This window comes from Heterodontus francisci, chromosome 40, assembly GCF_036365525.1.
Source record: "Heterodontus francisci isolate sHetFra1 chromosome 40, sHetFra1.hap1, whole genome shotgun sequence".
NCBI classification, from domain to species: Eukaryota; Metazoa; Chordata; class Chondrichthyes; order Heterodontiformes; family Heterodontidae; genus Heterodontus; species Heterodontus francisci.
In genome coordinates this window covers 9,106,532-9,133,447 of record NC_090410.1, presented here as the reverse complement: position 1 = coordinate 9,133,447, position 26,916 = coordinate 9,106,532, and the positions used below count along the sequence as shown (strand labels likewise).

The following is a 26,916-nucleotide window of genomic DNA, read 5'->3' as shown; positions in this document are numbered from 1 at the left end:
ATTGATAGAGCTCAAGAGAGTGGACACTTCTTTAAAGAAGCGCGCTTACAATGCGCTGGGCCCAGGCACGTGCACGTCCACAAAGTGGAGCGGCACGCTACCCAGGCGAACAGCGAGGTGGAGCAAGCGGCCCGGCACAAGCTCCCTGACCCACAAGATCTCCAGCTGAAAAGTCGGGCCAACAAGTTAGCCACCCCACTAGAAATAGGGGTGAGGTGACTCATATAGACCCTACCCTGCCACTCCAGGAGCCAGGTGTCTCCCGGAACAGTGTAGGTTTCCTGCAGAAAGTTCACCGCATAGCTCCCTTCCCTGAGGACTGCGGGATTGTGAAATCTGTGGAGAGACCCCCTGCTGCCGTTGATGTTGAGGCTGGCTATGGTTATCTTTATGTCAAAAGTACTTAGAACCCGTCACCATCGTCTCACTGTGAGGAGGGAGCAGAAGTGCATTTTGCCTTCCACTCCCCAAGCAACCCATTGAGAAATGGAGCCTCTCAACCAGTTTCACGCCTGTGCCCTTCCCCGCCTCCGAGGGTGACACAGATGGACTGGCTGAACAGCGTCAAACTCGACCATCGACCGAGGGCCAGCTGAACATTATTGAGACAACCCCTGCATGCCGCGAGGAAGGCCCGGAGTTCATGGTGGGGATGAGAGGAGACTTGGTGGGAGGCACGAGGGAGTCCACCGCCTCACTGGCGGATTCAAGGTCATCCTCCGTGCCCCACACCAAGTCTACATCCTCCTCCTGGTCGTCACCACCAGCGGCCAACACACCAACTACACACCGCGGGGTGGAAGTCCCGGCTGTGCCAGCTGGTCCCACCTTCATCATGATCCCACCCAGGATCGATGGCGGAGAAGTCCTCTTTAGGTTAATCTATCGGGCTGGAGCCTATGGGCACCAGCGGTTCAGAACCCCATTCCACTTCCCAATGTGCGGCCCAGGGGAGATGGTAGCTCCTGAGTCTGGAACTCCAGCCGGAGCCTGGACGGGAGGCAGAGGGAGGAGGCCAATCCCGCCCTGCCAGTGCCCACAGGCCCAGCAGAGTGGACAGCATTTTCATCCATAACTGGGTTGGATACAACCTGGTCGGGAGTGGATTTTGGCTGGGAGGGCAGACCCTTCAGAGCCTCGCCCTCCCATCCACTCGGCACCCGACGCAGTGGGAGACGGGGAGGCTTCTCCAGGAGCAGCTCCAGGCTCCCACACCACAAGCTCCTTCAGTAAGGGCCACATGTACAGGGTTCTCCCCCTCCTCTCCATCATGAGGGGTAGGAAGCTCCTGCCCAGGCTTTACAGCCTTTATGATGGTGGTGGCAGGGGAAACCTGGGGACCCGCATCAGGAGACAGCTCCCTTCCAGCAGATGGGCCCTGCACCTCAGGGTGTTACCTCTGTGGAGGGGTGCCTTCTCCTCTTTTTCCCACTAGGGCGCGGAGGCTCAGTGTCCTCCATGTCATCAGAGGCCTCCGCCTCCTCCTTTTGCCTGGTTACCCTGGGCCCCGAGCCCAGCCTGGGGCAGGTGGGTTCCCTGGGATTGGGCCTTGGGCTGAGCTCAGGCTCAGGTTGTGCCACAGTGTCCAGGTGACTCACCTCTCGGTGTTTATTCTTTCTCCGCGTCTTCCTTCCACTCAGACAGGCACCCCCCTCACCTCCAGAGGCCATGAAAACCACGGCTCTGGAACCGTCTGTTGGAGGTGTATAGGGAGAGTGGGAGGAGGTGCAGTGGCGCTGGTATGTAGCACATAGAATCTAACAAAGCAATTTTAGAGATAAAATGCATCACAAAGCAACACAGAAGAAGGCCTTTCAGTATATCATATTCAGGCATAACTCAGAGCTTGGAATGTGCCAGTCCAGAGGCTTTTCTGCTGCTGGGTGTTATTGCAGAAATTACAATACTTGGGTTGTATTATTTGGAGGGGAGGGTGGGTTGGGACAAGAGGGCGGATTAGGGTTTGGAGGGGAGCACAGGTACAGCCCAGGGTTAGATATGGAGTAAAGCTCCCTCTACACCGTCCCCATCAAACACTCCCAGGACAGGTACAGCACGGGGTTAGATACAAAAAAAAAATGGGGTTAGAGTAAAGCCCCCACTATACTGTCCCCATCAAACACTCCCAGGACAGGTACAGAAAAAAAAAACAGGGTTTGCTGCTGCCTGATTGGGAGTGCTGAGTGCATCAACGAGGTGCTGCAGTCAGTTTCTGGAGTTGCTGCTGGAGCGGGGGAGCTAGGGTAAGAGCTGAAACACTTTTGGACAACATTTGCTGAAGAGGAGGAAAAGACTTTGGAGAAATAAGGCTGCTTTTTTTTTTAGAGATACAGCACTGAAACAGGCCCTTCGGCCCACCAAGTCTGTGCCGACCAACAACCACCCATTTATACTAACCCTACAGTAATCCCATATTCCCTATCACCTACCTATACTCGGGGCAATTTACAATGGCCAATTTACCTATCACCTGCAAGTCTTTTGGATGTGGGAGGAAACCGGCGCACCCGGCGAAAACCCACACAGACACAGGGAGAACTTGCAAACTCCGCACAGGCAGTACCCAGAATCGAACCCGGGTCCCTGGAGCTGTGAGGCTGCAGTGCTAACCACTGCACCACTGTGGGTGGATGAGCACGAGACCTTTGTTTGACTTGGACTGTTGCGGGAGGTGGAAGTGGCTGGAGCAACAAGGGGTGTACAATTCTATAAGGAGCTGTGCAATTGCATTGAATACACAAGAAAGCTCCACTTCCCCACCCCAATTGGCCAGCCTGGGTCAGCTGAAGCTGCCTGGCTAAAGAGACAGAAGGATATAGCTAGTGCCTGGGCAGCTTTCAGCTGATCCAGGTGAAGACCCCTCCCGCAACCAGAAGACCAAGAGTGTTACTCAGGACTGTTTAGAGTGCACTGTGTACCACCCTTAAAGCAAAAGTAATCGCTTACAGCCGATCTTTCCCCTTTCCTGTGTACCCTCAGCCTCTCCCTGAACCTACTATTTGTTTCTATGTTATTTCTTGCCAACTTTTGCAAGCCTACAACTTGGGGTGGGTTTGGCTCTTGAACCCATGGCGAGCCCATAATCACCGGTGGCAGGTCCCTCTCATGCGGCTGCAGCCTCTGTGGCCGCCCATATAGTCCTTTTAAATTAATAACGTCTAGCCATGGGGTGAAGAGCTATGCCCACCCCAACATGTCTATAGAGGCTCGTGTAAAGGCAATGGCCAAGGTTGTCAGCCCCTCGGCCATTGTGGCAGCCTCAAAGATGTACAGGAAGGCAGTATTTTTTCTGAAAACCGAGCAGGCGGTATCCCTGGCCCTGAGTAGGGGGCTCACCCTGGGCAGGACTTTCCTGCCAGCGGACCCTCTGGGGCCACTGCGCAGCAGATAACAATATCTAACGTCCCGCCCTTCATTCCCAGTGAGCCCCTCCTCCCGCACCATCTGGGGAAGGTGAGGTAGGGGATCACACCAGTCTCGCTCGGTCTTCGGGAGAACAACGTGTCCATTAGAAAGTTCAGAATGCAAATACAGAAATAAGGGCAGAATGTGTGACTTTAAATTGGGGGCTAATTTACATCTGCACTCCCTAGTCCATGCCCCTACTACTAACTCAGTAGTTTGCAAACTGGGGTCCGTGGAGCCCTAGGAGTCTATAGAGACTTTCTAAGGTGTCTGTAAAATAATTGGTTGGCTGGAGGCCGGCTTGGTGCAAGCTGGGAGGCAACAGCAGAATGTGGTTGCCATACGTGAAGCGCAGAGAGGGTGAGCTTCCTAACCTGAGAGGGGAACGCACAATGCGGAGTGCTGAGAGCAGAAGAAAGATCCGCCAGGTAACCCGCAGGTACAGAGGCTGGGGGTGGGTGCCAGGTGAGTTCAGCCTTGCTCAAGAGCAGGGAGTTTTTGAAAAGTATTTAAATATTACACACCGTACAGTGAGAAGCAGTCACACCCATCTCACTGATATCTGCAATACCTCAACTTAAAAGCATTATATAAACACTCCTTATATGTAACCTTTTCATGAGTATTATATAGTATTATAATTTAGATGGGGGAGTTCCGTGATTACTAACCCATTTGAAAAGCGTCCTTCAATCAAAAAAGCTTGAGAAGCACTGCTCTAACCTCACTTGACCTGAAGACTACATTTGCTCGACTCCCTACAATGCTACGGGAGATTTATGGGGAGACGGTGGTGTAGTGGTAATGTCACTGGATTAGTAATCCAGAGGCCCAGGCTAATGCCCTGGAGAAACAGGATCAAATCCCACCATGGCAGCTGGTGGAATTTAAATTCAGTTAATGAATTTTTTAAAAATCTGAAATTGGAAGCTCGTCTCAGTAATGGCGACATGAAGCTATCGTTGTTGTAAGGACCCATCTGGTTCACTTTAGGGAAGGAAATCTGCTGTTCTTACCCGGTCTGGCCTACATATGACTCCAGACCCACAGCAATGTGGTTGACTCTTAACTACCCTCTGAAATGGCCGAGCAAGCCTCTCAATTCAAGGACAATTAGGGATGGGCAACAAATGCTGGCTTTGCCAGTGATGCCCATGCCCCATGAAAAAATGAAACAAATGATTGACTAGTAAGGTTAAAGTCACAGCGCAGTTAACTTTTGCTCACTTTGGTTGGAACACAGGAACAGAAGGGGGCTGCTGTGCCACTCAATTAGGCCACTGCTGATCTGTACCTGAACTCCATCGACTTACCCACGTTCCTTAACACCAGTTGCTAAAAAAACAATCTAGCAATCTCAGCTTTGACATTTTTAATTGACCCTGAGCCTCAACAGCATTTTGGGCGGGGGGAAAGAGTTCCAGATTTCCAGCCCCCCTTGTGTGAAGATGTGCTTCTGGACATCACCCCTGAATGGCCTGGTTCTAATTTTAAGGTGATGCCCCCTTTGTCTGGACTCCCCCAACCAGAGGAATCAGTTTCTCTCTATCTATCCTCTCAAATCCTTTAATCTTAAATACCTCAATTAGATCCACCCCTTAATCTTCTATATTCTGGGGAATACAAGCCTAGTCTATGTAGCATGTCCCTTTAATTTAACCCTTTTAGCCCTGGTGAATCTGCACTGCACCTGTCCAAGGTTAACAGATCCTTCCTCAGTGTAGTGGCCAGGACTGAACACAAGTTACTGCAGATGGGGTCTAACCAGAGCTTTATATAACTGTAACAGAACTTTCACCCTTTTCAATTCCAGCCCTTTTGACAGCTCCAAGCTGGCACTTGGAACTCGAAGGAAGCAATGAATGTCAAATCACCTCATACCACTCTGTTCACTCCAGGAAGTTTAGAATTAGCCCCTAAAGTACTGCACCGTTACAGAATCTACCACAGGAGCAGTTATCTGAGCACTGCACCATCATCTAGTATGTAGACGATGGTACTGACCTATTGCCATGCCAAATCTAGCTTCCCCTTAAATGTATCTGTGCTATTTGTCTCAACAACAACTTATATTTATAATAGCGCCTTTAACATAATGAAATGTCCCAACGCATTTTACAGGAGTGTTATAAAATAAAGTATGACACCGAGCCACAAGTCAGATGACCAAAAGCTTGGTCAAAGAGATAGGTTTTAAGGTTCATCCTAAAGGAGGAAAGGGAGTTAGGGGGGGGGGGGGGGGGGGAGAGGTTTAGGGAGGGTATTCCAGAGCTTGGGGCCTAGGCAACTGAAGGCCAATGGCATAACGATTAAAATCGGGGATGCACATAAGGCCATAATTAGAGGAGTGCAGAGATCTTGGAGGGTTGTGGGGCTGGAAGAGATTACAGAAATGGGGGAGGGGAGGGGGGGTGGTGGAGGCCAGGGCCACAAAGGAATTTGAGAACAAGGATGAGAATTTTAAATTCAAGACGTTGCTTGACCGGGAGCCAATGTAGGTCAGCGAGCACAGGGGTGGTGGGTGAATGGATCTGCTGCGAGTTAAGACACAGGCAGCAGAGTTTTGGATGACCTCAAGTTTACGGAGCGCAGAATGTGGGAGACCACTCTCAGTGGTAGCAAGTTCCACATTCTCACCACTCTCTGAGTTAAAGAAGTTTACATGGTCACCCAGCCCCTTCTGTCACTGTGGACCTAGGTGGGGAATTTGAGCATTTTCATAAAATTCGGAATCATCGAAATGAACACGTGAGCATCTGATTCATGGTCACATCCATTGAGGTCAGTATTGCAGGGCATTAATATAGGGGTACATTTCCCCCTTCCCCCCCACCACTCTGCTGAGTTCCTAATTTCAGTCTTGTTGCTTTGGAGAGGTGGGGAATGGCCACAGGATTGGATGGAAATTGAAGGCAGCTTCCAGGTGTCTTCACCCAAATGGTTCAGAGAATTTGGGAAGAGAGATCCCAGAACTGGATGAAAAATATTAATTAAACATTTGCAATTATATCGCACCTTGAAATATCTCAACGCCTCAACACAATTACACTCAAGTGCAGCCAAACGTGGCAGCCACTACATACACAGCAAGATCCCACAAGCAGCAACGAGACGAACAGGCAGTTCAACTGTTTTTGGCGATGTTGATTAGTTGAGAGAGGAATTTTGGTAAGGACACCAGGGAGAACTCCCCCGCTCATCTACCAATAGTGCCGTCAGATATTTTACATTCGCCTGAGAAGGCGGACAGGGCCCTTGGTTTAACGTTTCATCCTTACGACCACACCTCTGCCAACACAGCACGGGGAGTGCCAGCCTAGGTTTTGTGCTCAAGTCTCTGGGGCAGGACTTGAACCCACAAACTTCTGACTCAAGAGGCGAGAGGGCCTGAGATGAACCTTTTATCTGAACTTTGGCATCCCTGGCATGGTAGCACCCCCTCACCGTCCTGCCATATTATACCAGTGCATCGGCCTCGATAATGGTTTTGAATTCTGTTAAATACCCTAAATAATAGAACCGTTACAACACTGTGAGAAACAAGTTTATTACCGGATATGTTAAAAAAAAATCATTCAGGGAGATTTTAACTCCTCACTGCCTTAAGCCAATTCAGATACTGTGCCAGACCAGGGAAGCTGTGCTGAAATATTTGGACATGACACCCTGCTGTTGAGATGTGGTTTAGCAAGTGATGGTTTTTGTTGATGGTGAGGTATATATTATCTTGCCCTTTATCGGACAGCCTGGAAAGTATTCAACAGACACACTTACTAATTCAGAGGGTAAAAGCTTTGCCACTCCCCCAGGCAGACCAGCAGGCCCGAGTTTCGACCTGTGGCCTGTGAACTCCAGCCAGGACAGTAGTAGGGGGTTCTGTAACGCCCCAATGTCCAGCGACAGATAAACCAGCGGTAAGGATAGGCAATGGGCTAGAATGTTAATGCCCTCCTACTTATGAACAGTCACTGGGGTGGGGTGGGGGGGTGAGATAGAAAAAGACAGCCCGCCCAAACCCTCTCCCCTCCAACACCCCTCCCACTCTCCCGAAAGATTCCCATGAGGACAGATCCGGTGCCGTTTTATTCCTGATTGACTGTCTTTCTAACCTTTCAATAAGTTCTTTGAAACAATCCCCTTGAGCCCAACTGTCCCGAAATGGAAATGGGTGGTCTATGTCAGCAATGTGGTTTGGAGGTAATAAGTGTTTGTGGCCTGTGTTTCATGCTGGTTGCCATTTTGTTTCAAATCGATTCTCAGCAATAAATATAATCAGATCGTTGAAGTGAAGGTATTGATTTTTTTTGTGATTTCCTGTTTCCTCCCGTCCCCAATAGTCTCATTTCCTGAAGGTGCTCCCTTCCTGTTGGGGGGCATATTCCAATTCTGCCCCCTCCCCCACCACGGCCATTCTCCACCTGCGCCGGTTAATTGGTTGCGAATGGGAGTCACGACCGATTCTAATGCTGTCTTTGCCTGGTGCCCACTATCCAGCAGTGGGGAATGGCTTGGGGATTGGGTTTGGGAACCCTGACTGAATCCCACCTCACCAGCTCCCCCCACCCCTCTCTCTCTCTCTCTCTCCACACCTGCTCCCCCCTCCCGCTCTCCCAACTCAGTTGTAGCACCCCCAAGGTTTGCTAACTCTGCACAGGCCTGGGGCCTTCCTGCGAGGAATGGCTCGCGGTCAAAGGTTACACAAACTGAGCCGTGGGTGAGGTGAGAGGGGAGGGGCTTATCCTTGGAGGGACAAAGCCCCTAATTTTGTTTCTGAGCATGTGAGTCACAGCCGCTAATGGGCCTCTCAGCCCGATAGCATGAGAAGAACCAGGGTGAGGGGCTGGTAGAAAGGCCAAGTGATTGTTAAGGAAACACCCCTGGAGAATTTGCCCTTGAGTGAACAAGGGGCAGGCAGATGAACGAGGCTGCATTTGCATTGATCTTAAATTATGTTTCAATATATTTGGATAACAGGGAAGAAAAAAAACACAATCGTTATCATGCTCTCAACAAATAATCTCACACCATACGACCCCTTCCTCCCCCGTCGCTCCCAACCTCAAACAAAACAAAAATTAAATAGCTCTAGCACACAAGAAGCCAGAATGTTCAATCACAGGACGGAGTAGGGAAGGAGGGCGAGGATTATATAGAAAAAAAGCCTTCCGTGGGTGTTCCTTTTTTTTTATTTATCCGTTTTACCTCCCCTCCTCCCTCTTTAATGTGTCACTGGGCTGCACCCAGTTATTGTCATGGAGTCCGATTCGGCAGCCCGGTGTGTCCCTGTCTTTCCGTCGGCAACACATCCAGTAGGAGCGTCCATAAGGCAGGTCGTGGTGATAAGGTTTGGGATGCCAGCGGCAGAGCGAGACGTCGCCCCTCTCATAGCGCTTCTTGCATTGTTTGCAGGGGTCATCGCGGTAAAGTGGGTCTCGGTTCCACCGAGAGTCAGTGGCACGGACCCCGTAGGCTTCAATGACGGCCTTGAAGTGGTGGCAGACGCACTTGAGGGCGGCCAGGGCCCGGGTTGGGAGGTAGCTCAGGATCTTCACTGTCACATGGTCAGGGAGGAGAAGCAGGTACTGCCGGGGTTCCAGTAGGCGCTGGATCTTGAACCGGATCTCCAGGAAGTCATGCGAGACGTGGCGGTAGAGGCAGTAGAGCGAGGCGTCCTGCGGGTCGGTTTCGGGGCTCAAGAGGACCGCCTTCTCCTTGGCCTCTGGCAGGCCCTGCCTGGTCGGGCTGGGCTTCCTGTCGGACGACTCGTCCGCCGAGGGGTCCGCCTCGGGGCTCTGGGCCAGAGAGTGGAGGAAGAAGAGCTGGCCTGGCGGAGGGTCCTCGCAGGCCAGGCACTTGGCGTCTTGGCTGGGGCCGCTGACCGTCACGCAGACCGTGTCCTCCTTGTCGCCCTGGGCTCCCTCCCGCCCGAAGAAGACGCACTGGTCCACGCCACCCGTCACCACTACCTCCACGTGGAAGCCGTTCAGGCAGTCCCGCGGCACGCTCTTCTCCGAGGAAGGGGTGGTAGCGGCGGCGCCGTCGGGGAGGCTGTCGTTCCGCTGCTCTTCGACTGGGTGGGGCGTCGTCATCTCCACATCCGACCGGGAGCGGGCCAAACTGCCGTGGTTGTTGCTGCTGCCGCCACCGCCTCCGGGCGGGAAGTCAGCAGCAGACACAGAGGAGGAGGAGGAGGAGGAGGAGGAAGAGGGGCTGACGATATGGTAGAGGTCGCAGGTGATCTTCTCCATGGCCCCACTGCAGACGGTGTGGTTGCAGCTCATGAAGATGCAGCTGGGCCCCGTGCTGGACTGCGCCTCCGCCGGTGAGCGGGTGTCCCCGCTGGCCACCCGGAAGGCAATGCGCACTTCACCGGCGGAACAGGGGGCACGATCTCCACCCCCCCCGGCGCCGGCCCCCTCGCCCTTTGCAAGCCCATTGCGCCGCCCTCCGCCGTCCTCACCCCCACTGCCCCGCTGCGCAGACTCAAACTTGGCAATGGCCTCGGCCACCCGGCTGGTATCGGCGCCCCCGTCCCTCCCTCTGCCAGACTCCTGCTCCTCGGGGACCACCATGGGCGGGGGCGGCGGCTCACCCGCCTGCCCGCCCGTCGCCCCGCATGGCTCCGGGGGCGGACGGGCCTGTCCCCGCGGGGCCGCCGTCGCCCGCTGCTCCACCCGTGCCACCATCTCCGCCACTGAAACCGGGTCCGTCTCACAGGGCGGTTCCACGGGGTCCGAGCAGACGCAAAGCCTCTCCGCCAGCCGGCACGGCTCCCTCAGCCTTGCTGGGCAGCCCTTGGTAGGGTCGTGCGACTTCCGCCTCCTCTTGGGCTTAGTCCCATCTGTACTCCAATTGCCCTTGACCTTCACCGCGTTGCTCCGGCTGCCGCCACCACCACACTGGTGAGCGACGAAGAAGGCGATCTTCTCCTTGGTGTTGCCTGGCTTGATGACATACCAGGTATCCAGCATGACCCGCCCTTCCTCCCCTTGCCCATCCCCCGGGGCAGTGCCCCCGCCAGTGGTAGAGGGAGGAGGAGGCATGTTCTCTGAGCACGAGGGCTCATTCTCTTTGGTCCTGGCATCGCCCGTGGTCTTCTTGACGCTGATGCAGCACTGCTTGTTCTGAGAGTAGGTGCCAAGAGGCCTGGGGCACCAAAGTCTTATGCGAGAGAAAGTGTTTTGTTCCATTCTTTTGTGGCCGCCAGGCCCCAGCTCTCACAGTCTCCGTTTCCCGTTCATTCAGTTCGAAGGAGACGCGTCCAGTTTTGACCTCGCCTGCAAAACAAGAGAGAGAGAGTGAGAGATGTTGAATGTCTGCGAGCATCTCACCTAAAGTGTTAACCTCTCTCTCTCTGCTCTTTCTACATCCCTCCCCTGAGCACACCCGCAGGTAAGGAGGGTTCTAGACATGCTGACCATCCTCACCAAGAACTTGCATTTCTATAGCAGCTTTCGCGACGTCCCAAAGTACTTACAGTCAATGAAGTACCTTTGAAGTGTAGTTACTGTTATAATGTAGGAAACACGGCAGACAATTTGCACACAGCAAGATTCCACAAACAACAATTCGATAATGACCAGATCATCTGCTTTTTTTTAAATGTCCTTTGAGGGGTAAATATTGGCCAGGACACTGGGGAGAACGCCCCTGCTCTTCTTCAAATAAGGCCACGGGATCCCTTATGCTCACACGGGAGGGCAGACGGCGCCTCAGGTAGTGCAGCACTCCCTCAGCACTGCATTGGGTGTGTCAGCCTCGATTATGTGCATGAGTATCTGGAGTGGGACTTGAACCCAGAACCTTCAGAGGCGGGAATGTTGCCCACTGAGCTTCGGCTGACACCTAGATAGCCACCCTTTACATGCGAGGCTTTTGGGCTAAAGGCCACACTGCCCCCGAGCCTGATCCTGGACCCTATCACGAGGTTCACGTGCTACTTGATTCTTCCCATCCCCATCCAACCGGAGAACCCCCGACTTCCTCCCTGACTCTGATCTGCAGACACATTACCGAGCCTAGTCTGTAAACCTCAGTACCACTCAGGGTAGAGCATTCACACAACAAGCCACTAAACCAATTTGAATTTATAGGTGTCGTATTCTGAAGACCCTCACTGCCCCGCTCCTGCACACACACACACACACACACCAATTATACATTCTTCACAGAACAAATGAGTTATTTGTACAACAACACCTGGCATTTACGCAGCACCTTTAATGTAGCAAAATGTCCCAAGGCTCTACACAGGAGCATATTCAGCATGTTCTGGCACTGAGCCACACAGGGAGATAATAGGACAGACAACTAAAAGCTTGGTCAAAGAGGTAGATTTTAAATACAGTCAATGAACTGCTTCATGAAGTGTAGGCTTAATACAGGGAAACAGGCAGCCAATTCGTGCACAGCAAGGTCCCACAAACAGAAATGCAATAATGGCCATAAAGGAAAGACCTATTTGCCTTGGAGGGAGTGCAACAAAGGTTCACCAGACTGATATCCTGGGATGAGGGGATTGTCCTATGAGGAGAGATTGGTGTTTAGAAGAATGAGAGGTGATCTCATTGAAACATATTACATTTTTTTAAGGAGATTGATGGGATAGATGATGGGAGGATGTTTCCACCTGGCTGGAGAGTCTACAATATGGTGTCTCAGTCTCTGAATAAGGGGTAGGCCATTTGGGACTGAGATGAGGAGGAATTTCTTCACTCAAAGGGTCGTGAACCTTTGGAATTCTCTACCCCAGAGGGCTGTGGATGCTCAGTTGTTGAGTATATTCATGATAGAGGTCGACAGATTTTTAGATACAAAGGGAATCAAGGAATATGGGGATAGTGCAGGCTCAAAGGGCTGAATGACCTGCTCCTATTTCTTATGACCAGATAATCCATTTTTGGTGATGATCCTTTAGGGATTAATATTGGCTGGCACACCTTTGGGAAGAACTCCCTTGTGAACTGGGATACTTCCAAACACAGAGAAACAGAACGAGATCAGGGAAAAGTATCAAGACCGGGAATGCTCACACCTCTTGCCGGCTGTTTCAACAGCAGGATTGGAGGTAACCTGGATTTGCTTGCTCTCTATCTAGGCTGGTGAATGCTCAGGTTTGGAGTTGGGGGACGAGAGGGCACCTTAAAAAAAAATTAACAGTAATAGAAATAATGGGGTTCATTTCTAGAGCGATAGAATTAAAAGCAATAAAGTTATGTTAAACATGTAATGAACCTTGGTTAGACCACACTTGGGAGTACTGTGCACAGATCTGCTCTCCAGAAAGGATACAGAGGCACTGGAAAAGGTGCAAACCAGATTGATGAGTGCGATACCAGAATTGAGAGGTTACAACTACCATGAAAGGCTGAATAGGCTGCGGCTCTTTTCTCCATAATGAGAATGCTGAAGGGTAACTTGAAAGATTATCAAAGGGTTTGTTAGGATAGGCATAGAGAAAATATTACCGCATGCAGGAGTCCTAAAATTAGGACTATTAAATCCAATAAGGAACTCAGGAGAAACGCCTTCACCCAGAGAGTGATGAGAATGTGGAACTTGTTACCATATGGAGTAGTGAGGTGAATAGATTCATTTAAGGGGAAGCTAGATAAGTACATGAGGGAGAAAGGAATAGAAGGTTCAGCTGATAGGGTGACATGAAAACATGGGAGAAGGCTCATGTGGAGCATAAACACGGGCATGGACCAGTTGAGCCTGTTTCTGTGCTGTAAACCCCTATGTAATTCCATGTAAGGAGTGTCTTTAGGAGGAGAGAAGGGTAGAGGAGTGGCGAGGTTTAGGGAGGGAAGTCCAGAGCTTAGGGCCAAGGCGGCTGAAGGCTTGGCCACCAATGGCAGATGACAAAACTCTGCGATACACAAGAGGTCGGAATCAGAGGAGTGCAGAGATCTAAGAGGGTTGTGGGACTGGAGGAGGTTACAGAGATACGGAGGGGTGATGTGCCATGGAGGGATTTGAAAACAAGAATGAGAAATTTAAAGATTGATGCAATGGTAGACATGAGCCAATGTAGGTGGTCAAGTAGAAGAGTGATGGGCGAATGGGACTTGATGCGAGTTAGGATATGGGCAAAGTTTTGGATGAGCTCAGGTTAATGGAGGTGGGGGCATTGGCCAGGAGAGTATTTGAATAATCAGGTCAGGAGGTAACAAAGACGTGGATAAGTGTTGGAGCAATAGTGGAGCAGGGACGGAGACAAGCGATGTTACAGAGGTGGAATGATTGTTGTTACGGGGGCAAATAAAATGCGTGATCCACACCCACAAGATCCCACAAAGAGCCAATGAAATGAATGACAAGTTAATCTGATCAAAGGAGGAATGTTGGCAAGTACACCAGGGGAGAACTCCCCTGCTCTTCTTCCAATAGTGCCATGGGATCTTTAATACCTATCCAAAGAGGCAAATGGGACCTCGGTTTAACATCTCATCCAAAAGACCCAACTGAAGCCTGTATTGCCGTCTCCCTAGGGCTGGTGAACCCCAGAGTCCCTGGGCAGAGAGCAACGTGGAGCCAACAGCAACAATCAGGTCTATTGGCTCTGCGGTTACCTTCTTGCTGCAAGAAACAGCAAGCTTGCATTTCTATAGCACCTTCACATCCTCAGTGTGTCTTAACGATTTACCTTTTGAAGTACATCTGCTGCCATTGTAGAACTTGCTTCTTCTACATCGAGTGAGGCCACTTGTCCCTACTACTGTTTTTCTGATCATAGAATCATACACCACAGGAGGCCATTCACCCACTGAGTCTGTGCAAGCCCTTTTAAAGAGCTGTCCAATTAGCCCCACTCCCCTGCTCTTTCCACATCGCCCTGCAAATTTCTCCTTTTCAACTATTTATCCCATTTCATTTTGAAAGTTACGATGGAATCTGCTTCCACCGCCCTTTCAGGCCGTGACTGTTAGATTATAACAATGCCCTGCATAAAAATTCTCCACATTTCCCTCCTGAAATATTTGACAATTATTTTTAAATCTGTGTCCTCTGGTTACCAACCCTCCCGCCACTGGAAACAGTTTCTCCCTATTTACTCGATCAAAACTCCTCATGATTCTGAGCAGCTCTATTAAACTTCCCCTAGCTCGAAAGAGAACAATCCCAGATTTTCTAATCTCTCCACGAAACTGAAGTCCCTCATTTCTGGTACCATTCTCGTAAACCTCCTCTGCACCCTCTCCAAGGCTTTGCCATCCTTCCAAAAGTATGCTGCCCAGAACTGGACACAATACTCCAGGTGAGGCCAAACCACTGAGTTATAATTGTGACGGTGGCATTCGCCAGAGCTGGCGGGCAGCCATAAAGACAGGGCTAAAATGTGGTGAGTCGAAGAGACTTAGTAGTTGGCAGGAAAAAAGACAGAGGCGCAAGGGGAGAGCCAACTGTGCAACAGCCCCGACAAACAAATTTCTCTGCAGCACCTGTGGAAGAGCCTGTCACAGTGGCGCAGTGGTTAGCACTGCAGCCTCACAGCTCCAGGGACCTGGGTTCGATTCTGGGTACTGCCTGTGTGGAGTTTGCAAGTTCTCTCTGTGTCTGCGTGGGTTTTCTCTGGGTGCTCCGGTTTCCTCCCACAAGCCAAAAGACTTGCAGGTTGGTAGGTAAATTGGCCATTATAAATTGTCACTAGTATAGGTAGGTGGTAGGGAAATATAGGGACAGGTGGGGATGTTTGGTAGGAATATGGGATTAGTGTAGGATTAGTATAAGTGGGTGGTTGATGGTCAGCACAGACTCGGTGGGCCGAAGGGCCTGTTTCAGTGCTGTATCTCTAATCTAATCTAATCTAGAATTGGCCTTTATAGCCACTCCAGGCGCTGCTTCACAAACCACTGACCACCTCCAGGCGCGTATCCATTGTCTCTCGAGATAAGGAGGCCCAAAAGAGAAAGAGAACATAATATAGTCCCATGGCATTATTTCAAAGAAGAGCAGGGGAGTTCTCCCCGGTGTCCTGGCCAATATATCCCTCAACCAACATCACTGGTCATTATCACACTGCTACTTATGGGAGCTTACTGTGCACAGATTGGCTGCCATGTTTCCTACATTATAACAGTGACTACACTTCAAAAGTACTTCATTGGTTGCGAAACACTTTGGGATGTCCTGAGGTCGTGAAAGGCGCTATATAAATGCAAATTTTTCTTTTGAAAACCTCTCTCTCCAAATAGTCCATTGGCCATCCCTCCTAACCTCTTCCTCTTGGCTCGGTGTCTATCTTCCTTCGTGCCTCTGTGAAATGCCCCGGAACGTTCTCTCTGTTAAAGAGGGATAGCTAATCCTGGTAAACGTCAAGGTGTCACACACTTTGCTACAGATGCAAAATGATCTTTAAAGGGAAAGAAAATAGGAAAGCCAGTTATTGAGCTGGGCCCTGAAATTCGCAACCAATCAGAACTGCTTTGCGATGCGGCCCCAGCTGCAATTCCTCAGATTTTGCAAAGTAAAGCAAGATCCGATTGACAGGTGAACATCACAACTGTGCACCGGATCCTTCACGCAAACCCACAGAAGGTCTGTGGCTCGACAAAAGAGATCACTGAGGGGACGCCTAACAGAGCGCTTCAAGATTGTGAATGGGATTCATATATAGAAAAAGCACAGAAAAATTACACAAGGAATCACAATGGAGCAGGCATTTCCACCTGTGCAAAGCTAGGAATTTTTTTTTTAGAGATACAGCACTGAAACAGGCCCTTCGGCCCACCGAATCTGTGCCGACCATCAACCACCCATTTATACTAATCCTATACTAATTCCATATTCCTACCACATCCCCACCTGTCCCTATATTTCCCGACCACCTACCTATCCTCGGGGTAACTTATCATGGCCAATTAACCTATCAACCTGCAAGTCTTTTGGCATGTGGGAGGAAACCGGAGCACCCGGAGGAAACTCACGCAGACACAGGGAGAACTTGCAAACTCCACACAGGCAGTTCCCGGAATTGAACCCGGGTCGCTGGAGCTGTGAGGCTGCGGTGCTAACCACTGCGCCACTGTGCCGCCCCGTGTCATAAATATAAGACAGTCACTAATATATCCAAGAAGGAATTCAGGAGAAACCTCTTTATGCAGAGATTAGTGAGAATGTGGAGGAGTTGAGGCGAATAACAGATACCTTTACGGGGAAGTTAGGCGAGTACATGAGGTAGAAAGAAATAAAAGGTTATGCTAATAGGGTGAAATGAAGTAGGATGGGAGGAGGCTCGTGTGGAGAGTAAACACCAGCATAGAATAGTTGGGCCAAATGGCCTGTTTCTGTGCTATAACGTCTCTGTAATCCTATATATGAGATCAGCTGGTAATTGGATGCAGTGCGACAGTTGGAATCGTAAAATGCTTGTACACGATAGCAACGCAGCTGGCAGCAGACGGGCTCTCTCTATCGGTTGAGCTCCTGGATTATAAACGACCCGACATTCATGTCACCAATAGAAAACCAAGAAAGCGTGGCCGGTAAACCTGCTTACTGGTCCTGTTTCAGTGGAGTAATTAGAGTCATAGAGTCATACATCACAGAAACAGGCCCTTCGGCCCATCGTGTCTGCGCCAGCCATCAAACACCTACCTATTCTAATCCCATTTTCCAGCACTTGGCCCGTAGCCTTGTATGCTATGGCGTTTCAAGTGCTCATCTAAGGCTGGAAGCCAGCCTTGCTTGTTCATGTTCAGAGTCTACATTTTGGGTGCCAGCTGTAGCTCAGTGGGTAGCACTCTCACCTCTGAGTCAGAAGGTTGTGGGTTCGAGACCCACTCCAGAGATTTAAGCATCTTAGCAAGGCTAACACTCCAGTGCAGTACTGAGGGAGCGCTGCATTGTCACATGTGCTGTCTTTCAAAAGAGACGTTAAACCGCCCTCTCAGTTGGATGTAAAAGATCCCAAAGCACTATTGTGAAGTTCTCCCCGGTGTCCTGGCAAATATTTATCTCTTAACCAACATCACTAAAATAGATTATCTGGTCATTATCACATTGATACTTGTGGGAGCTTGCTGTGTGCAAATTGCTGCCACGTTTCCTATGTGACAACAGCAACTACACTGCAAAAGTACTTCACTGGCTGTAAAGCACTTTGGAATGTCCTGAGGTCAAGGAAGGCGCTATATAAATGCAAGTCTTTCTTTACATGGTGGAGGCTAGCACCCATTAGACAGAGGCTGATCTCCCGAAACAAGAAATGTAAAGAACGTCAGTATTGGAACATCTGTACTGTACTTTGCAATGCTGATGTTATATAAATTCTGGCTGAAAATTGGACTGTGTTTATCCTGTATCTGTTAGACTGGGTACTAGCGTGTGTTTATACTGTGTACATTAGACTTAAGTTTGGGCCTGTGTTTATATACTGTATACAGGACTGAGTATGGGCCTGTGTTTATACTGTCTACTGGACTGAGCGTGGGCCTGTGTTTACACACTATATACCGGGCTGCATGTGGGCCTGTTTATACTGTATACCCAAATGAGTGTGGGTCTGTGTTTATACTGTATATCGGACTGAGTGTGGGTCTGTGTTTATACTGTATACCGGATTGAGTGTGGGTCTGTGCTTATACTGTAAACTGGACTGAGTGTGGGCCTGTGTTTACACACTATATACCGGGCTGCATGTGGGCCTGTTTATACTGTATACCCAAATGAGTGTGGGTCTGTGTTTATACTGTATATCGGACTCAGTGTGGGCCTGTGTTTATACTGTATATCGGACTCAGTGTGGGCCTGTGTTTATACTGTATATCGGACTCAGTGTGGGCCTGTGTTTATACTGTATATCGGATTCAGTGTAGGCCTGTGTTTATACTGTATATCGGACTCAGTGTGGGCCTGTGTTATACTGTATATCGGACTTAGTGTGGGCCTGTGTTTATACTGTATATCGGTCTCAGTGTGGGCCTGTGTTTATACTGCATATCGGACTCAGTGTGGGCCTGTGTTTATACTGTATATCGGACTCAGTGTGGGCCTGTGTTTATACTGTATATCGGACTCAGTGTGGGCCTGTGTTTATACTGCATATCGGACTCAGTGTGGGCCTGTGTTTATGTTGGTTGAGGGATAAATATTAGCCAGGACACCAGTGGGCGAACTCCCCTGTCCTTCTTCGAAATAGTGTCTGTGGGATCTTTTATCTCCGTCTTTCAGCTGAGATGTTAAATTAGGCCCTTCTGGCCCCTCAGGTGGACGTAAAAGTTCCCATGGACATTTCTTTTTACCGCCTGAGAGGGCAGAAGGGGTCTCAGTTAAACATCTCATCCGAAAGATGGCACCTCTGACAGTGCAGCACTCCCTCCCTACTGCCTAGATGATGTTCTCCGGAGTGGGACTTGCACCTACGATCTTCTAGCTCGGAGGGGAGAGCGGTTCTAAAATTGGCCTTTGGTGTTCCTGGGGTAGGAAAGGGAACGTTGGTTGGGGCTCTTGCTCCTTTTTTCATGGGATGTGGGCATCACTGGTAGATATTTGTTGCCCATCCCTAATTGCCCTGAAGTGGCTTGCTGGGCCATTTCAGGGGGCAGTTAAGAGTCAGCCACATTGATGTGTGCCTGGAGTCACATGTAGGCCAGACCATGTAAGTATGGCAGATTTCCATCCCTAAAGGACATTACTGAACCAGATGGGTTTTTACGACAATCATGGCATCATAACTGCAACTAGCTTCCAATTCCAGATTTTTACTTATTAAATTTTAATTCCACCAGCCGTGTTGGGATTTGAACCTGTCTCCCCAGGACGTTAGGCTGGGCCTCTATTACTAGTCCAGAGACATTACCACTATGTCACCGTCTCCTGATCGCTATCGAAGAGTCTGGCTAGAGGGTTTGGGGGTGGGGGGGGGGGGGGGGGGGGGCGTGGCGTTTACGTGTGGAAGTCGGGTGAGGAGGGCTGGGAGTGTGAAGATGCTGCAACTTGTCCCAACAAGTTGGGACGTCATGTTACAGTTGTACATAACGTTGGTTAGGCCGCATTTGGAGTACTGTGTGCAGTTCTGGTCGCCGCACTACTGGAAAGATGTGATTAAGCTAGAGAGGGTGCAGAAAAGATTTACAAGGATGTTGCCTGGTTTGGAGGGCTTGAGTTATAAAGAGAGATTGAATAGGCTGGGTCTGTTTTCCCTGGAGCGAAGGAGGCTGAGAGGGGACATGATCGAGGTATATAAAATTATGAGAGGCATAGATAGGGTTGATAGCCAAAGTCTGTTTCCCATGGTAGGGGTGACTAAAACTAGAGGGCATAGATTTAATGTGAGAGGGAGGAGGTTTAAAGGGGATCAAAGGGGTAAATTTTTCACACGAAGAATCGTGGGTATCTGGAATGAGCTGCCTGAGAAGGTGGTGGTGGAGGCAGGAACAGTAGCGACATTTAAAAGGCATCTGGACAGGTACTTGAATGAGCAAGGCATAGAGGGATATGGAGTTAATGCAGGCAGGTGGGATTAGTATAGATATCCATTATGGTTGGCATGGACGCGGTGGGCCAAAGGGCCTGTTTCTATGCTGTACGACTCTATGACTCTATAACTATCGCACACATTGCTTCCCTGGATTGTCCAAGGAGTATGAGCCACACTCCAGGGATATGATTTGCATGGGGACACAGACTGAGAGCACTCTGCATCTGGTGTGGACACTCTGCAAAATCTGCTGTGGCTTGGAGTCTGTATGATTCGCCTTCATACTGACTGCTGTGAAGTTCTAAACATAGTTTTCTCTCCTCGCCTGTAGGCCCTGACTCCTGTTGGGTGGAGGTGGGGGGTGGGGGGGGGGGGCAGTTCCCCAGGGCCTGACTCCTGTTGGAGGCAGTGTGGTCAAGGGGATAATAATTAGGAGCTGGAACCCTGGTGCAGAGGCTCTCTAAGCTGCTGACTCAGCAGAGACCAGAGGTTGAAGCTGGGCCTTTCTGCTTTGTATCACAAGGGGGAGGGAGGGGGGGGGGGGTGCATTGGTTGGGTTGGTGGACCCTGTTTATCTCCAGCTGCAAACTTCAACCTCTCAGGCAATGTAAATAACACTGACTGCAAACCAGTGTGGGAAGTCAGTGCAATAGAGCCACTGTGTGGGAGATACTTAAAGTATGCTTATTGTCTTCCACAAGGTAGAAAAGGGTTGCATTTTTACTACTGACCCCCCCCCACCCCCCGCAACACCATTCGATATCAGTCGCATTTATTGATCTGTTGGCAACCCAGGACGAAGGGGCCATTTTGCAAGCTCAGCCTCAAAGCACAGTCACGGCCTACGACACAGACTCTAGTCACTGTCCTGGGTGGATCAATTACAATAATTCAATGTTATGCCACATTTAGCCTCCCCCTCATGCCAGTACTGCGTCCCCAGGACCTTAGTGCTGTAATGATGCCGCTCCCAGTTCCCCCGTTCCTCTTACAACCTCTAAAACCCAAGCTTGGCTGGCAGCACCTACCCCACTAGCCTTCCCTTCAGCTGCAGTGTGCCCTGCACTGGGAGATTGAGCCTTTCATTTAGGCTTATCAATGTAAGTAAAAAAAAAAATAACAGTGAGGTGAAGCACATTGCATCAAAGAATTACATCGGCTTTATCTTCCTTTATCTAGGAGCGATTGACAGCGTGTTTAACCCAGTTTTCCTAGTGGTGTGCCAATGTTAAGATGTTTACCTGAAGAAAGTCTAACCGGAATCACTATGTTATGTGGAGTCCCTCAGAAGGGGAAAGTGAGGAGAAAGTCCAGGTTCCTTGCTCTGCGTCCATCCGCAGGCTCGTGCACACTGAATGGGGTAGCAGACCCGAGTTACCGAGTCCGGGCTGTGCCATAGGGAAAGATGCCAACAGCAGGGCTACTGAAGGATCAGATAATAGAAAGTCAGGTAAAACACACTGAGCTGGGCTTGCACTAAGGAACAAGACACATTGAAAACAAGTGACATTTTATTCTAATCAACCTCAGGAGGGGGGGGGCGGGCGGGCGGGCGGTGGGGGGGGGGGGTCTCACCCCACACGACAGGTCTGGAAAGGGACTTGAGTTAAGCATCCCACAACACTCAGCTCCAGAGACGGGTTACGGTCCCTAGTAGCAATAGAATATTAAATTCGGGACTCAACAAAAGCTGTTCTCTTCTTGAATTAACTCGCAGGCTGTTTTCAGTGACTCCCCAGTCTCCCCTCTTACCTTCATCACAAAGAAGCAGGTAGCAGAGTACTGTGCCTCCTGTCCAGTGTTGCTGCTAATCTAGTCCCCTGCTTCGCCATCTGCTGCAGGCCACAAGTGGGAAGGTCTCACTCAGAGATTAGCAGGAGAGAAAGAAATGATTCAGATTCTGCGGAAAGCTGCATCCCGTAACATAGCTCCAATTAACTCTAAATCCTTCCCCCCCCTCCCCTCCCCCCACCCCCCCTCCCTGTTCAAGGTGAAACTGGCTGGGGAGGCTCAGCGTTTGGAAAGCTGAAATAATACTTCTCGGTTAAACAATATCTGCAAAGCTAAGGGAGGTAGGCCATTTGTTGACAGACACTTGCGAGAGACCAAGAGCCTATCATGAGCCAGAATTCACGGCATGTCTATATATGGACGGCAGAGTTACTCTGATCTGCCAGGGCCTGTTAGGAAGAATAAGAGGCTCAACATAGCTACAGACTGTGGAGTGAATGGGATAGGAGAGTTAACCCATTCCTGCCCAGACAGGCCTCCTGTTACGCCAAGTGTAAACACAATGCGGCGAATATAGGAACCGGAGGAGGCCATTCAGCCCCTTCGGCCTGTTGCGACATTCAATCAGATCATGGCTGATCTGTATCTGAACTCCATTTACAGGCCTTCGCTCCATATCCCCTTAATACACTTGCCCATTAAAATCTTTTCGATTTCAAGATTATTAATTGAGCGTGCAATTGCTGCGTTTCGCGGGAGAGAGATCCACATTCCTTTGCGTGAACAAATGTTTCCGAAATTCCTTCCGAATATCCTGGCTCTGATTCGTCCCCTTGTCCTGGACTCCCGCACCAGCGGAAAAAGGAGGCTTTATTTTTAAAATAGAAAGACTTACATTTATATAGCGCCTTTCACGCTTTACAGCTATCGCAGTACTTTTGAAGTGTAGTCACTGTTGTATTGTAGGAAACACGGCAGCCAGTTTGCACACAGCAAGATCCCACAAACAGCAATGCAATAATAGCTTATTTTTTTTACTGATGTCAGTAGCGGGATAAATATTGGCCAGGACACTGGGGATAACCCTCCTTTCTCTTTAATGAATAGTGCAATGGGGTCATTAATATCTATCTGAGAGTTTAACACCTCATTTGAAAAGTGTGTTGGACTGCTGAAGGCTTGTCTCTCGTTGTGTCGCGGGTTTGATAGGCGCCCGGCGCACTCCAATCGGGTCGTCCACTTTTCAGACGGTGAATATTCGGCTGACTATTCGACCATGGGGAGCGCATCACGGTCAAAAGCTGCATCTGCACAGGTGAGGAGGGTGATCCCAGGCTGATCTGTCCCTCGGATTTGGAGAAGTTATTTTTGAGGGGAGGGAAGACCTTCTAGTGACACTTTTCAATTTTGAGTCAAAAGGTCGTGGGTTCAAGTCTTGAGCTCAAGTCTTGAGCTCAAAATCTAGGCTGACACTTCCAGTGCAGTACTGAGGGAGTGCTGCACTGTCAGAGGTGCTATTTTTCGGATAAGAAATTAAACCAAGGCCCCACCTTCTCTCTCGGGTCGAAGTAAAAGTTCCCGTGGCACTATTTTGAAGAAGATCAGGGGAGTTCTCCCCGGTGGCCTGGCCAACATTTATCCCTCAACCACCATCGCTAAGTACAGATTATCTGGTCATGATCACATTGCTGTTTGTGGGATCTTGCTGTGTGCACACTGGCTGCTGTGTTTTCTATATTACAACAGTGACTACACTTCAAAAGTACTTCATTGGCTGTGAAGCACTTTGGGACGTTCCAAGGTTATGAAAGGCACTATATAAATGCAGGCTTCGGTTGTTGTTGAACGTTGGATACAGGCTAGTGATTCCAAGGTCAGCTCTGAATCTTGTCTATTAATAGATGGGAGTTTTGCAAGGGAACTGCAGATTGCATTCTACCAACTGGGCATGAACAGCATGTCCAACAGAAAGACGAAGAACAAGATTCTTTTTTTAAAAAATCCATGCAGAATCTTTATCTCATAGCCCTGGAGTGCAAGCATCTCCACGTGCGCACTCTTTATGTCGGGCCCAGACAGTATGCATCAGCATGCTATTTTTCCGTTGGGGGGCGGGGGGTGGGGGGGTGGGGAGGGTATTGCAGTTGAACCTAATACTGCTCTTACTGAATGCCCCTACATGTGCACTTTCGAGCCAAGGACAGTTGGAGAGGAGCAGGAACCACCACTGATTCCCACCCACAGACTCCCTAGCCTTGGGGAAGGGAGGATGCTTTCCAGTCTGTGTCTGTTCCCCTGTCAATGACCTTTTAGTATAGAAGTTCACTGTCCTTATTAGATTCAAGACTGGGTGTTCGTTATTTGTTATATAAACGCCTCGTTCAAATTCCAGCCTGCAATTCACTCCCGGGTATCAGTTATTTTATTTACTGCCCATTTCTCTTCTGTGACTAATCTGAATGATTTAGGCAAATAACCTCCTTTCATTAGATTTATTGCTGCCATATCTGTTGGGTCCTCACACTCCCTGGACTCCAGTAATATCTCTGGTCCTGATGGTATCTTATACCCTGAACATGTGTGCTTCTGAATTTATTGAAGTACTATACCATCTCTCACTCCGAGTCCACTGTTTCTTCAGTAACTTGTTCATGCTCACTCTATTGCTATGAAGGAAAGATTTGCATTTATATAGCACCTGTCACAACCTCAGGACGTTCCAGAGCATTTTGAAGTGCAGACACTGTCGTAGTGCAGGAAATGCCTCAGCCAATTTGCACACAGTAAGGTCCTACATACAGCAATGTTATAATAACTAGATCATTTGTTTTAGTGCTGTTGGTTGAGGGATAAATATTGGCCCCTGGGAGAAATGTCTTGTTCTTTTTCGAAATAGTATCATGGGATCTTTTACAGCCATACGAGAGGGCAGACCGGGCCTTGGTTTAACATCTCATATGAAAGGAGGCTTCCAACAGTGCAGTACTCGCTCAGTACTGGCACTGGGAGTGCCAGCCTAGATTATGTGCTGAAATCGCGAGACAGACTTGAACCCACAACCTTCTGCCCCAGAGGCAAGAGAGCCCTGCAGTGAGCCACAGCTGGATACCTAGTTCCCACTGCACTGCCCTCACATTGGTACTTTCTAAGCATATAGGTGCTGCTGTTATCTCTCAAATGATCCATCACCTTGAAAGCTCGTCTAATCCAAGAAACCAGTCTGGTTCCCCTGTGATGTCCTTGCTATATCCTGCATCTCTGGCACCCAACTTTCAAACACTTCGGTATACAGGTTGTGGAATTATACACTTCTAAACAATCTCTTGTCATTCCACCTGCCACCTCAGCTATGTATCCAGAGCTATGTAACCTCCTCTTACATTCATCCATCCATCCGGGCTAGAATGATTACCCTCTTGACTCTTGTTCCATTAACTCAGACTGTTTTACCCCACACCGCAGGAACTATGGGCTCTCTCACAAGTTTTTCCTCCAATAGTCTCCTCCACTCATTATCCAACCCTATGCCCATTCTTCCACACCCATTACTGTTTCACAGAGCACAGCAGAGCTGAACAATGGGTGTAAAAAGGGCAGTCTTCTCTGATTCAACATCCTGATGTCAATTTTCCAAGCGAGTCAGAATATGGATTTCACCAACACATTTCCAACTGGGAATCCTGGAGCCTGCAAACTGATGCCAGATTCTCGACGGGGTCAATGCTCTCCATTATAGTTTTTCTGTATTTGTTGACTCAAACGAACATTACTTCTGTTGCTGTACATGAATAAAAAGACAGCTTTGGCAGTGATACTGTTGTTTTCCTTCGGGCAGCTTGAGTGTCTTTTGGAGGTTAAGATAGGATGGGGCTGTGGGGGGGTATTTGCCTGGAGTGTGTCAGTATTTAGAGGGGGTCCCCGGGGGTATGCCAGTATTTACAGGGAGTCCTTGGGAGTGCATCAGTATTTACATGCGACCCCAGGGTGTGTGTCATTATTTACAGGCAATCCCTGCGACTGTGTCAATATTTGAAAGGGGTCCCTGGGGATGGGTCAGTATTTGCAGAGGATGGCCAGGAGCACCTCAGTATTTGCAGGGGGTTCCCGGGAGTATGCCAGATCCCTTGAGAGTATTTCAAAGAAGAGCAGGGAAGTTCTCCCCGGTGTTCTGCCCATTAATTACCCCTTAACCAACATCACTAAATCTGATGATCTGGTCAATATCTAATTGCCGTGTGTGGGAGCTTGCTGTGCACAAACAGGCTGCCACATCGACATTACAACAGTGACTTCAAAAGGATTTCATTGGCTGCCAGGCGCTTTGGGACATCCCGAGGTGGTGAAAGGTGTTGTATAGGCGAAAATATTTCTTTCAATAGCTTATGCAGCACGTAGCAGAGCCACACAGTACAGGAAGATCTCAGGCCTGATTACAGTTGGTATTGAGTCAGCTGGCAGCAGTTAGCAGCGTTACCATGACGAGCATGAGGTGTTAGGCAACGCAAAAGGTTTAAAATGCTTTTCCCACTAAGATGCCCATCGAAGTTAAGAGTTGCTCAGGGCAAGTCCAATTGTGACTATGTTATTTACATACAGTCTAACTTAACACAATCTCAATTTTCTCCTTAATGATAATTTAATCTTTCTGCATTGATATTTCCTTCACCCTCCTCTAAAATAAGGCACAGTTTGTAACTGTCTCTCTTATCTCCAATGCCCAGGTATAACAGGTGAGGTGTTTACCTGTCCTCCTGCACTGCTCCTCTCCTCCATTCAGGCCATTTAATCCCCACTTCCTGGCGACGTACGTGCCTCAAAACGTCATGACGTACAGGAGAGGGCGGGGCACGTTGGGTCCCGTTCGCAATGCCTTCTGGGAATTGTAGTCCACTGATTGGATCATGAAGACAAGGCCTAATCCTTATTGATCCACTCGAGTAATTTCAGACATTACTTCACCAACAGGCCGTTGTAAACGATTATAAAGAGTGTAATTTTTTTTTAATTAAAAAAAACTAAACCAATTTGACACAAAACATGTTGGGAGATGTAGTCCCCATTTACCTTTTGCAACCTCCCCCCGAACCCAGGCCAACCCAGTGTCACTTACGATGGGTGAGAAGCTCCAACCACTTGTCCAGGCTGTGTAATCTGCTCCGGGGGTATTTAGTTGGCTTCTGTCCACCTGGATTATAGGCACAGTGGTTAGCACCGCAGCCTCACAGCTCCAGCGACCCGGGTTCAATTCTGGGTACTGCCTGTGTGGAGTTTGCAAGTTCTCCCTGTGTCTGTGTGGGTTTCCTCCGGGTGCTCCGGTTTCCTCCCACATGCCAAAGACTTGCAGGGTGATAGGTTAA

General features: G+C 49.4%; 1 protein-coding gene across 4 annotated transcripts; it reads right to left on the bottom strand.

Annotated features, from left to right (window-relative positions):
* Positions 1–6,933: 6,933 nt before the first annotated feature.
* Positions 6,934–26,373, bottom strand: fbxo46 (F-box protein 46). 4 transcript variants are annotated; one of them, XM_068018997.1, is made up of 3 exons: positions 26,303–26,373; positions 21,581–21,686; positions 6,934–10,682 (listed from the first exon to the last, which is right to left on the bottom strand). In XM_068018997.1, exon 3 carries the CDS (start codon positions 10,593–10,595, stop codon positions 8,604–8,606), a length of 1,992 nt encoding a protein of 663 aa, XP_067875098.1. In that variant the 5' UTR covers positions 10,596–10,682; positions 21,581–21,686; positions 26,303–26,373; the 3' UTR covers positions 6,934–8,603. The 4 variants fall into 4 exon arrangements, with proteins under 4 accessions (XP_067875098.1, XP_067875097.1, XP_067875099.1 ...); XM_068018996.1 differs by having other exon boundaries at positions 21,581–21,690; positions 26,303–26,364; XM_068018998.1 differs by lacking the exon at positions 21,581–21,686 and having other exon boundaries at positions 26,303–26,372.
* Between the last annotated feature and the right edge of the window lie 543 nt (positions 26,374–26,916).

Excerpts from the sequence above, each read along its gene's own strand:
- fbxo46 (XM_068018997.1), bottom strand. The coding sequence starts at position 10,595 with ATGGAACAAAACACTTTCTCTCGCATAAGACTTTGGTGCCCCAGGCCT.